Source organism: Zosterops lateralis (assembly GCF_965231275.1).
Source record: "Zosterops lateralis genome assembly, chromosome: 8".
In the NCBI taxonomy this organism is placed as follows: domain Eukaryota; kingdom Metazoa; phylum Chordata; class Aves; order Passeriformes; family Zosteropidae; genus Zosterops; species Zosterops lateralis.
The window spans coordinates 29,717,564-29,734,561 of record NC_139768.1 but is presented as its reverse complement, the minus strand read 5'-3'; the positions used below and the strand labels follow the sequence as shown (position 1 = coordinate 29,734,561).

General features: G+C 43.2%; 1 protein-coding gene across 1 annotated transcript; it reads right to left on the bottom strand.

The window, feature by feature from the left end:
- Positions 1 to 1,484: 1,484 nt before the first annotated feature.
- On the bottom strand, positions 1,485 to 16,980 carry NRBF2 (nuclear receptor binding factor 2). The gene is made up of 4 exons (XM_083866817.1): positions 16,385 to 16,980; positions 5,547 to 5,631; positions 4,121 to 4,161; positions 1,485 to 3,053 (listed from the first exon to the last, which is right to left on the bottom strand). The coding sequence occupies exons 1-4, from the start codon at positions 16,436 to 16,438 to the stop codon at positions 2,337 to 2,339; spliced, it is 897 nt and encodes a 298-aa protein (XP_083722943.1). The 5' UTR covers positions 16,439 to 16,980; the 3' UTR covers positions 1,485 to 2,336.
- Positions 16,981 to 16,998: the final 18 nt, after the last annotated feature.

Genomic DNA, 16,998 nt, shown 5'->3' with positions numbered 1-16,998 from the left:
GAGAGATGAATTTCCTTCGGTATATTGCTATGAATCTGTAAAACCTGTCCTCTAGTGGTGAGTGTTCTCGGTGCAACCTACCTCTTTCCTGTGCACTGAGTAATGCTTAGCTCGGGATTCAGCCTGAAGAATTCCTTACTTAAAAAGATTCAGCATCACTCACGAGAGTGGAACACGCCCGTGCTCAGCCCTATTGCCTGGAGGTGGGATTCAGCAGCAGTCATGTGTTGAGTAGGCAGACTGCAAGAACAAACAAACATTTGCATTGCAGGAGAGAGAGAGGTTTTAACACCACTTTCAGAAGTGGAAGTGGGGAGTTTTGCCCCTACTTGGCCATTCTTCCCAAAGAGAAGCAGCTTCTTTCAGATCTGGTGTTTTGTTTATGCAGCTACACATGAAGGGACAGTTTAGTCTTAAAATCAATCTTAAATTCCCATGCTCCCACCTCTGAAGAATCCTGACTTCAACAGACCTAAAAATTGCTTCCTTCTCCTACAGCTGCCATTTGCAGACACCACCACCATGTCTGTCTTGCAGTCAATAAACCTGAGCTGTCACCCCAGCAGTGGCATGAGGTGGGTGCTTAAATAATTTTATTTCCATCTTGTGAGCACATGCTCTTTGCTTTATTTACATGACTAGAGACACCACACTGCTCTGCCTTGTCACCTGGAGCAGTCATCCAGGCAGGGACTGGGATTTGCCCTTTGGTGGGACCACTGAGCTGGGCCTGACCTGGAACACGTCACCTCATCACAGCTGGATGGGGCTATTTGCTGAACTGCTCCCCCTGAAAAATAACTTCTTTTATTTCCTCAGCAAGACTAGATTCCAGCTACAATTCAGCACAAGGCACCTGCTCTACTGAACTTGTCTTACCTCTGTTTCTATAGACTTTTTCTAACCTCCAGTCCCTATGCTCCTTCAAGCACAGAAGACGCCAGGTACACAGAGGTAAGGGCAGAATTTGCACAGCAGTAAGGTGTTCTTGCTGCCCTTCCAAGTCTATTCTGGAAGAAAAATGCACTCTTAGAAAGCAAGCTTACCTTTTAACAGCACAAAAGTAACTTAAAATGGCATAGCTTGCAATACTGAACACTTCACTAACCAGTAACAGCAGAAGGTAATCAATGCCTCCCCTACACACTGGAACAGCTCCTCCAGGGCAGGGGCTGGGCCATGCTGGAAGGGAAGGGGTGTGAGGAGGCTGCACAGCCCTGCTCAACCCAGCACCCTCAGCACTGTTCCTGCAGCTCCTGCTGGGCTCTGCCCCAGCACATCCAGGGAGCTGCTCTGTTGACGCTCCAGTGCTCTGCACGGCTGGAACCCAGCTGCCAGCCAGGCCACTCCACAGAGGGGCAAGGCCCTCTGAATTCATCCCAGCTTGCTTGAATTTGCTGGATGATGAACATGGAAGTTTAGCTGTAGGTGTATCCTAACACTTAGTACAAGTACTGATTTGTTCTTTATACTCGACAACATTTGTACACATATAACAGACAGTGTCAAAACACCTTGGTTTTTATTTTCCTATCCTTTTTGAATCAGGTTAAGCTGTAAACAATTTCTTTTTCAATCAAATACTGCCAGCTAGAATTACTTCCATTCATGCATCACTGAAAACAAAAAGGGTATTTTACCTTAAGTATAGATTTTTCATTTTAAACCATGTCACTTTATACAGAAACCAATAGCTAGATTCAATGCACCCTGATTAGTTATGTAAACAGATAACCCCCCCCCCCCCAAAAAAAACCCCCTCATCAACAGAACGAGTAAGTTGGTTCCTTCATAGAATGAAAATTAAAATCTCTCCTGACTTGAGGCTAACATGGTCAGGAATACAGAGTGTGGCACATAAATCCATCTAGGAGGTGTATAAATTGCACTGTATCTGAAAAAACAAAGTTATGCATAATGAAATGCACAGTTTAAATTCATGCTAGAAAGCATTTTTCAATATGACATGGCGGCCAACTGGCAACCATAACAGTTAGGTTCTGCACCATCATTTATGGCATTATAGATAACTATTACATATAGCATACTTAAAAACCCTGAAGGATTGTGTTACTTGAAACATTCTCCAGGCAGTCGTTTGGTTTGAAACATTGGGCAAAAGACTAAAGAGCTCACTGTCTTATACCAACTATGGTACCTTTAACTTCCATGAAGTAAATCAGATATGATGTGGATTTCACAGTAACAAAGTTGCTTAATGCCTTTTCTCCGACAGTAGCATTGTGGAAAATGTTTCTGCCCTCAGATAACCATTGTCCTGGTGGCTTTCCCTTTTCTCAAGTTTGGGTAACTACATGGAGCACTTTTCCTGGTTTTTAACTGTTCATCAGTCCTTTCAGTATATCGTCGGAGAGTTCCAGCAGCGGGAGTTCAGGGGACGGGATGTCCAGCGGGGGAAGGTTGGGAATTGGAATGTCCTTTGCCTTCCCAGCAGTTGTTGCAAACTTCTGCCAAGTTGCAGCTGAAGAAGCAGATTCCGAGTGCTGCTGCAGACCCCACAGCTCTGACTTCTCGACAAAGTCAGTGTCTACATCCAACTCCTTGTCTACTGGAGATTTTTGGAGTCTAGCTCTTTCTGCTTTCAACTGCTTATTCTCTCTCCTTAATCTCTCGTTTTCAGCTACAAGAGATTCTATGAGCTTCTTCAAATCTGCAATTTTGGTTGCCTGCTCTTCTATAATCGTTTTGTCATCTTTTGGCGCTTTACTCCCAATGCACGCTTCCACTGGCTCGTTTTTTTTCTGAAGCAGAAATAAAAGTGTATCTGGGTCCCTGTCAAAGACACCCCGAACATCCTGTGCATGTTTCTCTGTGGAAGAGCTGTACTTCTGAGCAACAGGAACCAGTACGTTTTGATCATCAGAGTCTTCAGCAGACGGCTTGTAAGAAGCCTGAAGATGTGCGGCTGCTTCCTTGTCAGCACTCTGCTGGGCTTTCAGCTTTTCCTCCCTCTTCGCCCTTTTCCACCTCTCCTGGATGAGCAGTAACTGTTTCATATGACTATCCCTTTGTAATTCCAGTGATAGCTGAGCCTGAGTAAGAACAAGATTAAACAATTTAGGTGGTGATCCCTAATCCCACCCAAACATTCACACACGCTGAATTACATGTGTGTAAATATTTACATGAACAGCATCACTGCATGCCCGAGGGAGGGAGCTTTTGTTATTCAGACATTAAATCCAACAGGAAGTGCTCTCTGCTTGTTCAGTGCAACAGATTCAGATATGTCAAATTTAGCATTAACTACTGATCTTTTTGTTTGCAAGTCACTGACCAGGCTACAACACCTCTGGGCAGGGACACCCACAGTTTAACTGACCTACGACCAACACCAAGAAGGAAAAGATTCACCTGGCATGCATGGCCACACTCTGGCTAAACAATGCAAACTTTTAATGCTTCTATGATGGTGTCTGTGTAGACATGTCAATTACACCCAAAATGAAGCAGCACATTGCTCCAAGGCCAGGAATGGTCCCAACTGATTCAGCCATATTTAATGAAGGAGGTGGCACAGCAGTTATTAACTCACCTGGGAAAAAGACCATTTTTCTACAAGAATGACCCATTGGAGCAAAGACAGATGTGATTTCCAAGGGTTATTTGATTTCATAATATTGGCTAAATCCAAAGCCTGTTGGTACAAAAGTGCCGAGCAGACTACACTAGTACATTCACAGATAAACTTGTGCAGTGAATAAGACAAAGTGTCAGGGCTGTTCTAGAAATCCCTCAGTCAGGATGCATTAAACCAAAATGACACACTGTATTTGAGATGCTTGGCTTTTTGTCTCAGCAAAATACTAAGTGCCTCACAGATCAAGTTAAGCATGACACTGGTTTTGTCACCTACTTGAAGATGTCTGGCAGACTAGAAAGTTGGAGACCCCTTGGATGGGTTAATATTTCTCTTGTCCTTGCTCCACATAAACTTAGAAAACCTCTCCAGGAGGATTACTATTACCACACTTGTGAAACTCCTGGTGCAGTTGTCAAAGGTTCAGAAAGTTTTGCAGAGGCCAATGCCCAGGAGGGGTGTGATCAGACACAAGGGACACAGGGGCACACCAGGGGCTGTGGCTGGTTCTGGTCTCACCTGCTCCGACTGGGTCAGCTTCATGGCATCTGTGAGGTACCCTGTGGGATAGAACATCCATCACCACTTACAGCATGGCTCAAAAACATGAACACTTCCAAAAAAGCTAAGGAAAGCCCTCAGACCTGTGTGCTCAATCCCCACACAAAGGCAACAGGCTAGAGGCAAAGTATTTACCAAGTTACAGCAGCTGGAAACACCTGCAGTTTTTCAGAAGTCTGAAAAAATGACTCTGAGACCTTGTAATACACACTACACCCTTCCCATGATATCCTGTTGGCTTGGGTTGCTCCAGTTTTTTTTAGAACAGCAGCAATTTCCAGAAAGACTTCAACCATATCTTACAAGTGCTGAAAATGACAATGTAAGAGAAATTCTCAACCAAATTTGGAATTATGCATGACAATGGCACAGAACCAACAGACAAAGAAAACCAAGAAACATTCAGTGCATTTTTGGGTTTTGTCTTGGTATATGAAGTGAAAGAAAACAAAAAGTATGTATTTTAGAATGTAAGTGCAATCCCTCATCACTCTGAGTAGTCATAAATACCAAAGAAACTATTAGTTTCTCATTTTATGGGGTTTTCTAGTATTTCTGAATGGAGTAAGAATGCCTGGTATCTAGGTTACCATGTTCAGAGCAGCCACTTTGTCTCCACACAAGCCCTGTCACTGAAAATGTCCTACTTGTTGCACCAGTTAAAACCTCCTTTCTTCTTCTGCCAAGTAGCAGGGAGTTGAGGGACTCCAACACAAAAATGAAGGACTATTTAAATGGACAGGTAAATGCACAGAGGAGAGGCTGTCCCTGCAGTGTCAAGGTCTGAGATGCAATCTGCTGTTTTGCTCCAGTTCTGGGGAGCTCATCAACTGTTCTCAGCTGCCTTGGTGCAGACATTAGAAGAGGGAAGTTTTGTAAGCAAACATTTGTCCTTTACCAACAGAGAAAGCACTGGGACCTCGCCTATGAAAGCAGTAAAGCAAATGCAAAGTAAAAAGTGAAACTGGCTTAGAGCAGGTGCACAACTTCAGTCTGTGCACACCACAAGTGTTTGCTTCACCTTCAGTCAACAACTGCCTTCACAGTGATAATCACCCCAATCTAAAAAAACTTTGGAAATGTCTGACTGTAGCTGCTCATATGAGGAAAAAAGTTTTCAAAAGAGTTCTTCATCTGAACAAGAAAACAAACTCACATTTAAAAAATAAAGATTTTGCAAGACATTCTACTTACACAGACTCACAGAATCTGCTGAGTTGGAAGGAACCCAGAAGGGCCATAACTCCTGGCCCTGTGCAGGACACCCCAAGAATCCCATGTGCCTGAGAGCATTGTCAAAACTTCTTGAACTCAAGACAGGCTTGGTGCATGCAAATCTGGAAACTGATTTTAAGAGCTGAAATGTGAGAAATAACCTACTCACCAGCAGCTTTTCTGTGACAAGAAATTGCTTCTTCATATTTCCCTGCTGCCAACAAGCGGTCTGCTTTTCTGCTTTGCTGGTGAGCCTTAAAATGAAAAAAAGACCATTACATCAATGAGGGTCAATGGACAAATAGTTATGCCTGTCTTAAAAGTAACCAGTACATCTGGAAAACTTGTACTGATTCCAATTCTCAGGCTTTTAGGCTCAGATCTTCACTCCCTTCCAAGCTTTGTAATTGGACTTCTTTAATACTACCTTGCAAGAGTATGTACTGGTAAGAACTTTTAGTTTGTTAATGCAGCAAACTGGTGTGTACACAGCAAAATACTTTTGAAGCTGTTCTTCAGAAAGCACATCTTCTCCTTTCTAGGCAGGCATTTACCATAGTCATGTAAAAAGAACAGGCCAAAAGAGGTTATGAGAAGTTCTAAGTATTCTGGACCAATTTACCTGGCAGAATGCTAGATATCTGAATTGTGTTACATCTTACAGCTGTTTTGACACTTTCTGCTGCCCCATGCCCAAGACATTTTGCCTCTTGGGTGAATAACTTGCCTTTTTTTTTTTTTTTTTTGTCTCTAGCTTACACCAATTAACAGTAGAAGCACAGCCATAGTTAAAAATATGAAAGTCATGTTCTTGCTGTACAACAGTTAAATCTATACCAGTATTTGTAAACCACTAATGTAAACCACCAACATAGACTAAACTAAGGTTGTTGCTGAAAGCAAGCATTTGATGCAAGTATTTGCATATGCTCAGTGAGAAACTACTGCATAACCAGCACTGCAACATTCATGCAAGCAAGTCTTTTCTGTCATTCCAACAAGACATGGATTTTATGGCCCTTCCTCCAGGACAAACTGTGTAAGGTGAAAAGCCACAAGCACTATCTGGTGAGACTGTCAGTTACACTGCTCAGGACTGCTTTACTACATTGTGAGCTTGAAGTAAACAGACTCAGGGACTGACAGTTACTGATATTAACATCTGTTTAAAATACGAGTCCCAGAAGGGAGGTCAGTTTGTAATTTTTGTCTGCCAAGTGGAGTTATACACTACAGTATCATAGTAAGTTCAGTTTTTTACCAGAACCTTAGCAGCTCTGACACCACAGAAGAGAATGGCTTCTACAGAAAACACCTGTTTGGGCAGCAGCTGTTCTTAAGCAATCCCTGGAAGTTACTTCACTCCATGAAGACATTTGGCTTTCCTAAAACTGATTTCATATGCTAATATGGTGTGTTTTTAAAAAAGCTAAAACACAACTCCCTTGTTTCTTTACAAAAAGTATTCTTTGTTATATTCTTCCTCACCTTCTCTGAATCCTCAGAGCATTGTAAGCATTTCTCACTTCTACCCTGAGGTTCTCAGAACAGGAAATGTTTTTCTATTGGAAAATCATTTGGTTTATGGCCTTTTTCTATGCACTCCTACAAATGACATATGCCAGAAATATAATTCTTCCCCATTGATATGAACAAACAGTATCTGCACAGAGAGAGCAATCTCCTTATTTATTCCTGGCAGCTTGTCCCATTACAAATTAGCTATGTCATGGACATAAAAACACCTGAGCTAGTTCTTTGCAAAACAATTTTTCAGTAAATTAGTATTGATACAGCTGCTTCTGCAAACTGCATGGGCTGGTCTAAAAAAAACAGGGAAAGAGGAAACAGAACAGCCAGAGACAGAAGAGCTAAGAAAGAAATTCAGCAAGTCAGAGGATAAGTTCTATTTACTAGTTTCTACATATAAGAATTGGAGTCCCACTGTTTTCAAAGATTATTCATGTATGTTTTAAACTGCTGGAGTGTGATCTTACTCAAATCACTTAAGCACATGCAGAACATCTGAGGACATTCAGTTCTTATTTGATTGAGCAATTAAATTATTTCCATTCTCAATTAACTTCCAGTGAAGCTGAAGGGAGTCTGAAGAAGTTGGGCTGAACTGTGAATAACATTAGAAAAACAACAGCCCATAGATGTGGGCAAAAACCAAACCTAGGGTCCTCTGATGACAAGGTCAGAATGCCTTTCCTGCTCTTACATCAAAATACACATATCAGGCCATCTTACTCTGATCCAACAGACTTCCCAATGGAAACAACAGGAGCCACACCAGAAAAAAAAATCAGGTTTAAGCACAGCCCTGTGTGAGAAAATCAGCTGTTTTGCAGTCAGTCGTGGGCAAGGAATCCCTCTTTTCCTGTATTTTACTGACAGGTTGACAAGAAAATACTTGCTCGTTTATTCTAACCTGTGTTTGATCCAATTTGTTGATTGTGGAAGGATCAAGGAATTCCTCCCACTTTCACAGCAGTTTATTTATCAACAAGCAATTTGAAGAAATTAGTGGTGCAGTTTCCTAGCAGCAAGTGATGAAGCTGCACCAGAAGTGTTTGGATGTTTACTAGCCGTTATCATGGATGAGCTTCTACATCTTGTCTAGTGTGATGCTTTATTCTTAGTGCTCAGTTACACTCAGCCATACAGCTTCCAACCATTGTTACCATATCTATTTTGAACTCAGAGTGGCCTGTATCCCATTGGAAAACTGGCAATGGAAGAACTGGTCCTCTGTAATAAAGAGGAGAAGATTACTCTCAAGTTTACCCTTGCTCTGATGTCATGCTAGAGGAAGGTATTTACACAACAACTCTGGAGCTGCAGTGCTGGTTCCCAGCAGATTCAAGCAGGATTGCTTTGACTTTGGTCTTGCTGCTGTGATTACAGAAAACACCCGCTGCTTGACTTTGGTGGGTTTATAGATCTGATTTCTCTTTCCTCTTCCACTTGCAGTGCTGGAAATTAATGTAGGATGGGGGGTACGAATAATTATGATCTATTAACAAGCTATGGAATTTAAAAGGGGAAGCAGGTTGACAACTACTTTCAGATGTCCCTCCCAATCCTGATGAGCAGGAATTCCCAGTAGGCAAATGGACAGGTGTAACAACTCGACTCTTGTAAAAGGAAGCAGGTGTGAGGGAAGGATGGCCAAGCTAAAAAGTTTCCTCACCTTACTCCAATCTATTTAGTACTTAAGAGATTTATGTAAGCCTTACTGTGTGACCTGAAGCACTCTGAACTAACTGCAGAAGGTAAGGCAGGCTTTTTTTCCACACACTTTCTGAATGTGGTTGAGATGTTGAGAGATGACACTTGTTTAATAAGTTTGTACTGCTATTCTACGGAAGTGTTGCTACTTGATCTTTCCACCTGACTAGCCCAAATCATTGCCTATGTAATCTCTGAACAGCAGAATAAACCCCAATCAAACAAATTCTCTAGAAGAGCAATGAGAGTCTCCTTTATACCTACACTCTTCTTTAACCAAAATTTAACACTTCACTTCTTTGTTGGTTTTTTCCCACTATAGACTAAATAATGATGTGACTGCAGGCTGTGAGAAATGAAGCCATAAGGCCCCGTTTCCAGATCTATTACTGTTCTCTCAAAGGAAAAAAACCCAATGTTTTCTTTCTAGGCATAGCATACTGTTAGAACTTCAAGGACTACCACAGTATGATCCTGGCTTAGATTGTGGGGATAAGGAGGGAAAGCTGCTACTCCTCCCATATAACTCTAGTGGGTGGCTAGCTATTGTGGAAAGGAGCATAACAGGAAAAAACCTGTTTGATTCAACAGTATTTTTAAAAGCCAGATACAGTACTACTCATTTTTAAATAGAGTGGCCCACTACCCTCTCCTAAGAGCAGTCCTTTGCAACAGTGCTCCTGTAGCTGAGATAGTTTTGGTTTTCTCTGCTCTACCAATGGGAACAGCTCTTCACTGGACAAAACATTGCACAAGAGGTTAAACTTACAGCCTTCACTGTATATGACAAAGGACTCACCAGAAAATGATGTATTTTAATGTGATTATGGAGCACAGATTATAGTGCTTTACTTAAAATGACAAAGGCAGGAAAAACCCAGCTGCTAAAATGATGGGGCCCAATGAAAGCTGGACTGCAAAGAAGTTTCTGTTTGTAAATGTTTTATGTGAAACCAATGTTTGATGCTGCTATCATCTATTTTATGTTATGGACTGTGCATACCAGTTATTCTTGCCAGAAAAGATTATTACCTGTGCTCTCTTATTGCTGAAAACAAGGAGGAAGGGTTTTTTTTGAGAGATGAGGGATCTATTTTAGGATTTGTTTCCTTAAGGATATAGGTCTGATTTCTATTTTGAACAGTCAAACTGCACACTGCATTGCCTCTCTATTATCCAGAAGAGGGCTAAGTGTTTTCCATGTGGGTGTTTACAGCAGCAGGCCACAGAGGGTGGGATGAGGTGGTGCACCATGGTTCTCCCCTACACACACTCTGTCAGAGGCTACACCTACAGGAGCCTCTTTCAAACCCATTCTACCAGGAAATAGGGAATTTAGAAAGGTTTGAATGTGTATGTCTTCATATGCAGTGAAAAAATGTAATGAAGAGAGAATACAAGTGCAAAACTTGATCTGAGAGGTCCAAGAATAAACTATGGCCATCCATTTATTTTAAAAAGTGCAACCTTGATCAGGGTGACTATGGAAAATGCTTGTACTTACTGGCAGCTGTACTAAAAGTAAAAATAATAAAGAGTTGTACTGTAACTTATGCTAAATAATGAGAATATATTTGCAGTAAAACTAAAGAAATTGCAATAGTGTAGCTTTACCAAGAGAAGCAAGCCCCCATTCTTAAATACTTCTGTAGACAAAGATGACTAAAGATCAACCAAAAAATGGCAGAACCCATTGTGGCTGTTCAACCAAGACCACTAGTCACATGCTAGCTCCATTTTCTGTTTTTGAAAGCCTGTATTTAGCAAGGTTGACAGAACAATGACTCAACTGTGTAAATTATAGGTTAGTGTTCCTATAGAGCAAAATAAGTACGTGACACTATCATGAGACAGTTAATGCTGAGAATACAGACTCTGTATTGAATTGTAAAGATGCTTAAGTTCAATTTGTATGTAAGCAATAGTATCAGACTTTAAATATATGGGCGGGCAAGCAACCAGCTGTTTAGGCAACCCCCATTAATTGAATGACATGGTCTAATTGACTACATGTGTGTTCTCAACCTATTCCAAGTTTCAGATAAAATGGTTAGTCTGAGTTCGTCACCATGCAAATGCAATTAAAAGATCTGGAATGAACCCAACTTGCATTCATACTGCTCAGGTTAGGTGGAGTCTCCAAAACCCCATACAAACTGCAGCCTTTTCCCTGATCACCTGCACCCTGATTAAGGTGTGGTATCCTTTTACCTACTGCACAGTCAAATCAACCTCAACCCGTTCCTTTTCATCCATTTCGTAGGATAAAAGTGCTAAATGCTTCAACTTGTTTTTCAGAGCCATTTTCAGACTCACAAAATGAATTACTTTGGAGAAGACAGTGAGATGGAGTTCAGTCTGAATGAACACCATTGTGTCAACCAGACCATGGCACTGAGGGTCATGTCTAGTCTTTCCTTACCCAGGGATGGTGACTCCACCACCTCCCCAGGGCATTTTGTGTCCCTACAGTTCTCAGCTGCTTTGGCAATGTTCTTCTTGTCCCCAAATATAATGTGTCACAGTTGGTACACAAGTCTTGCTAACTGGAGGTTACAAGCTAAGTGAGAACTGTTCCACTGCCCTGATAAACAAAACCAGTCTGGGCTTCTGTGTGTAGCCCTAAACCACAAGGCTCAAGTTGTCGCAGCAAATGAGCTTCCTCTCAATAGGAGCATCTGAACCATTACAACAAATTATCCAGTAAACAAGCTTCCAAGAGCAACAATTTCAAAACAATGAGGCAGAAAGGCTTCAGCTGCGCCTGCAGTCTGCCTCACCAGGCTCCTCTGAGATGGCTTCATTTGGGTCTTTGAACTGCTGGTCATGCTTACTCAGAGCTGAACTCTGTGGCCTGGTGACAGGACTGTACTGGCAGTGTGACACAGCAGTAAGGCACTGCTGGTAGGTACCCAAACAGCACAGGTACAGTGAGGAAATGCCTGTCAACCACCCATCACTTGGCTAATTATGGTCTTGACTGGGAGCTGCTGCAAGTTGTTTTATGTGCCACAAGGAGCAGTTTTGTGTTGTGCTTTTACAGCAGTTACATGCCTGCACACAACACTGGTGAGCTTTTCCAATGTGGCTATTACTGATCTGGCTGTTCAGCTGAGTATCTGATGCAGCTCCAGCCACTTTACTCAGATATGCTGCTGCCTCTGTGGATTCACACCTTTCTGTTCTCCTACCACTGTGGTAAAAACAGACTTTGTGTTAGGCATGTGTATCTAGTGATACTTCCTCTTTTGTTACCTCACAAACTTGTTCTCTCTGATTTGAGTTCAGAATTGAGTGCATCTGCCTTTTTTTGGTTTCGTTTTCCACTGGAAGATCAAGTATAGCAGCTGTCAGGTTTAGATTGAAAAAAAAAAAATCAAAGAAAACCAATGGGGTTCCATGGATGTTTCTGTGAATTAACATAATATTCCTGGTGTTCCAATGAAAATAATGGAAGTGCAGGCTGGCATTAAGTCTCAAACATCAGCAGGTGTGGTTTAAATTCTCTGGTCTCTAGTGAAATTTCATAGATGTTTTCTATTTTCTCCTCCTACACTTCCATATTGCATATTTATTCTGCTTGTTATTTTGCCTTTTTGTGGATGTAGCATTACCTCACTTTGAAATGCTTCATTAAAGTAAACCATTGACTGGCTTGCACTGCAATGGCTGCTACCAACAGCCAGCAGCACTAATATTAAAAGCTTTCTTTAGATGAGATTCTCGGAATACACATTTTGCCCTATTCCCACTCCAGCTACTGGTCTGTGCTTTCTGGTTTTCACTAAAACAGCCATTCTTCAAGCTGGGTCCTTCATGCTTCAGGAAACTTAGAGGTGATAGTCACCAGATTTTGGACTGTATTGAATTATAAGCCATACAAATACTGCTACCTTGCAAGAAGAATACAAGGTAGAGGTGGTATGGCTTTTTAGCTAGAGGACAATACTGAGCTGTTAAGGTAGAATTTGCAGGATTATGAAGTCCTGGGTATCAAACTCTGTTTAAGGAGCAATTTCTAGTCTCTTCCTGAGGTTAATACTATTTGCTTCACTTGTACTGTGTTATTTCCAAGCTTCTGATGGTCAGCAGTGTGTGGCTGTGCTTCTTAACTTGTAACTTTTGTTCCTACACCTAAGGGTAAAATTATGGCTGGATGTGAGATCAAAATTATTTGCCAAAATCAGATGGCAGTAGGAATTGCCCCTACAGGAAGCAGCACAGAGAAGCTCTCAAGACACTCTGTAAAAACATGCAGTGTCCATAGAAAACTTAACTTCATGATTTTACAGTGTAAGTTTTAATTTGTAAAAAGAATGTTGAGATGTTTTTTGGGTCTGGATTATGTGTGAAACAAGTAATCAGCTGGGCTAGGTACCTGCTATATGGCTGCCTGCTGGTGCAGGGACTGCACTTAGTTCATGCTGGTTTTAAGTTCCATGGCATAACCTAAAATTTTTATTTGTGACGTTGAAGAAGACTCAGCTCCATAAAGACATTATTTAGGGAAATGTATCTTTCAGAACTTTCAGAAAAAGAGCATAATTGAAGCCAGGAAAATATAAGATATGGCATTAAAGTGTAAGAGGTGGGGTGTGGGTTTTTTCTGTTTGTTTGTTTGTTTGTTTGTTTGGTGTTGATGTTTTTTTGTAGTCAGATCAACTGGCTGGCAAAATCGGGACAGTATCCATGCTTTCCAGTAACTGAGAATAGATGCTCCAGTCTGCAATTAATGGACAATTTTTACAGGACGAAGAAAGATTCAGGTACTGTGGTAAATTCTAATGAAAAGCTTTAACTGATGAAAAATCAGTTTTGTGAAAACTGTCAAGCTGTGATATACTGGAAGAGGGAAAATATCTTGTATTTAAGCCATTGATAGCAGTTAAGTCTATCCAAAATCACTTTAGTAGTAGGTGTAGTAGTAGTAGTTTAGGTGTTGGGTGGTTTGGTGGCTTTGGTTGGTTTTCCTTTTTTTTTTTTTTTTGTTAGCTTTATTTTCCTCATTGGCATCTTTGGGAAAAGTCACGCTTTTCCAATTCACAGGACCTAGATTTAGGTAAGAGAAGAAGTTTATGGGAAACAAGAGTGCAACAGGTAACACTGGATAATATCAAAAACTTAAATGAACATTCTTATTTTGGAGGTTGGCACCTTCCCTGAATGTTGCTGTCAATCTGAAGCTCCGGACAGAGAGGGACTGTGAACAGAAGAGCTTTGCAAAACTGTACTTATTCCTTCCTGTTCATGTCCTTGTAAAACTGTAGGCATGTTCTAACCATGGTGCCATACCCATTCAACCCTCCTATCATGAGGAGTTTCCATGGTGCCTGGCACAACCTGAATGGATGTGTCACTTTTCTGTATATGATGATCCATGACTACATCGCACAGCAGTTTTGAGAAAAGTTTTTGTAGTTCAGGACCCTCTCAGGCAGTAACAACATATTCACAGGCAAATTCATAGTTTTGTGTATGAAAGCGTGTAAAGAAACACTTTATCATCCGTCACACAGAAGTGTCCTGACCTTACTGTCAGCCTGGAGCTAGAGAGGCACGGTAACTGCACACTCCTGTTGTGGTCACAAGGCCATAAACCAGGCTTTAGTCACAGTCGTGTCACTCCTACAATCCTTCTACATGGTCTCAGTAAGGAATGTCACTGACTGGTGATATTGCCAAGAAAGTTCCTACTTTCAGACATTTACTAGTGAATACAGAATTACAATTTTCTCTTTAGAACCTTATGCACTAGTGTCCTAGGGTGACTTTATGATGCTTGTATCCTCAACAGTCTGTCCTGTTGATGCTGGATATTCAGTTCCGCACCTTTAAGACTGGTTCTGAGAGAGAGGAGGGCAGAAAGAAGCGGGAGTTTGTTTTCAGAACCTGCACCTGGCTCCCACACATTCCTGCCATGGACTGTGTTTTCTGCAGCATGGACAAACAGTGGGAGAGAGCTCTCCTGTGCTTTCTAGTTAATTAATTTTGGTTTTTTAGCTAGCTGAGGCAAAGAAGTTCCCCAGACTGTGGCTTTTCTTTTTCTTGGAACTGTTCAGCCTGCTCTGGACTGAAAACTTGGAAAACACCAGGAGCTCGCTCACACCTGTGGCCCACAGGGCTGGACACTCCATTCCAGTGCAGGAGCAGCTGATAAGACACTGGGAGAGCAGAGCTGCACCCCACAGCAAGGGCTGTCTGAATGTGCCATCTCTTCAGAACAGTGAGATGTTTTATTGTTTAGTATTCATTTTTCACGCTTGTGACTACTCTGCTTGTTAAATGAACAAGTTTTTTCCACTTTTCTCGAAGGAAATCTTTTCCCAGTAAGGGAAGGGGCCACTTGAATCTGCTTTTTGGAGAGACCCCTTTGGAGGTTTCCTCCCAAATTTGCCCTACACTAGAACAACTAGATCTACTTTTAAAAAAAGTTTTTACAATGTCTGTGAAATACCTATAGTTTAGCCCTCCTGTATTATCAGGTTGTAAGTTTGCCTGATTTTAACCCCATGATATCAACAGGTTACAAGAGCTTTCCTATTTCCTGCTGTTCTTTATTTCAATTAGTCTTTCAGTAGACAGAGTAAGAAGTGAGACGGTGTGATGCTGATGTACCCAGAGTGGTTCTGCACCACTGCAGAACCTACAGATATAAACAGACCATCTTCCTACTACACTGTCAGCCCTAATTCCATAGGTGGTCTGCAATGACAGTGGTAGAAGTCTTTCTGAAAGTAGGGAGAGAAATCCAGAAATACCTGACTGACCCTGTAGGCATAGATTTGTCAGGGCTGACACCATCCCAGTACAAACAAGCCTTGATTAAAACCTAAACTGACACAAGTCTGAGGTTTGCATGGTAATGTCTAAACAATTCTTGGATCACACTCATTCCTGGAAGCAGTACAGCTGGGATACTCTATAATCCTGGAATACTCCCAGTGTGCTGCCTCTGGCTATCTGGACTGCTGGACTAAAGCTTGTTTTCTAAGGGAATGCTCTGTGTATCACCACACAGCCAAGATACAACTTTGGTAAAACCCACAAGGCAGCAGAGAATTAACTCTTCTTGACCTAGATCTTGTTTGTGGGACAGAGACCTGCCAATTTAGACTGTTTAACATCTGATTAGCTTTTGTGAAGAATCATTTTTTAGCCCATCTGTGTTTCAGTTCAGGCCCCTTAGAAATTCAGTTTAAGCAGAGCAATTACTGATTTAAGGCGTTTTGCCCTCTGAAATTAAAGGAAGCACTTAGCCAGTGCTAGCCCTGACAAGCCTCTAAAACTCTTGAAACTCTCATGGCTATGACTTGTGTCATCTAGACGTTTCCTCTAGACGTTCCTTCCTGAACTTCTCTCGTCCCTCGCTTTTGCACCGCGCTGTCCCCACACGCCCCTCCACTCTAACCATGCCACTTCCATCGCCCCCAGGCGTTCCCTCCCGCCGCTCCCGGGCCCGGAGCAGCGCTGACCCGCCGGGGCCAGCGCACCCTCCTCGTCCCTCCCTCCCCGGAGCCGCCTCCGGCCCGGCACGGCCTCTGGGCCCCGCTCCCGGCCGGGCAGGGCCTGACACGAGACCTGAACAGGTGTTTGGGGTGAAAGAAGCGCGGCAAGAGCCCCCTTGCTGCTCAGGTCGCGCCTCTCCCAGCGGTTACCTGGGGGTAGGAGCCGAGGGGTGTCACCCTCTGCCCGCTGTCTGAGCGGCAGGAGCAGCGGCGGCACGGGCTGACCCGACGCGTCCCCCCACCCTTCCCCTCCGCTCCCCGCGCTCACCAGGTTGAGGGGCCCCTCCATCACTTCCATGGGCGGCGGGGGCTGCGGGCACATGGGCGAGGGGCGCTGGCCGGTGCCCCCGGCCCGGCCCGGCGCGTCCCGGCCGCGGCGCGGGTTGTAAACACGGCGGCGCTTCCGCCCTGCCCGCGAGAGCCGGGCCCGCCTCGCGAGACTTCGGGGCCGCGTCGCCGGGGCGACGGGCGCCGCGCGCGCCTCCCGCCCTGAGGGCAGAGCGGGGCTGGGGGCGGTGTCTGCGGGGAAAGCGGGAATTGGGGGGGATTTGTTCGCCGGTCCCGTAAGGGTCTGTGCCGGACAGCACAGTGAACTAAAGTATAGAAAAACATCACCTTCCTGACTTCTTGGAGAAGTTAAGCCTTAAAATGGTGAAGGAAAAAAAAAAAAAAGAAAGAAAAGGAAATCTTAGAATCATAGGATATGCTGAGTTGGAAGGGACTCACAAAGATCATCCAGCCCAATTCCTGGCCCTGCACAGGACACCCCAGAAATCACACCGTGTGTCCAAGAGCGTTGCCCAAATGCTCCTGCAGCTCTGTCAGGCTCGGGGCCGTGGCCACATTCCCGGGGACCCTGTTCAGTGCGCGACCACCCCCTGG

What these genes read in the sequence shown, in the direction of transcription:
- NRBF2 (XM_083866817.1), bottom strand. Translation starts at nt 16,438, where the DNA reads ATGTGCCCGCAGCCCCCGCCGCCCATGGAAGTGATGGAGGGGCCCCTC. An exon ending in TTGTCACAGAAAAGCTGCTG is followed by an intron (nt 4,162 to 5,546) that starts GTGAGTAGGTTA and finishes TCTATCCCACAG; the next exon opens with GGTACCTCACAGATGCCATG. An exon ending in AGCTGACCCAGTCGGAGCAG is followed by an intron (nt 3,054 to 4,120) that starts GTGAGACCAGAA and finishes GTTCTTACTCAG; the next exon opens with GCTCAGCTATCACTGGAATT.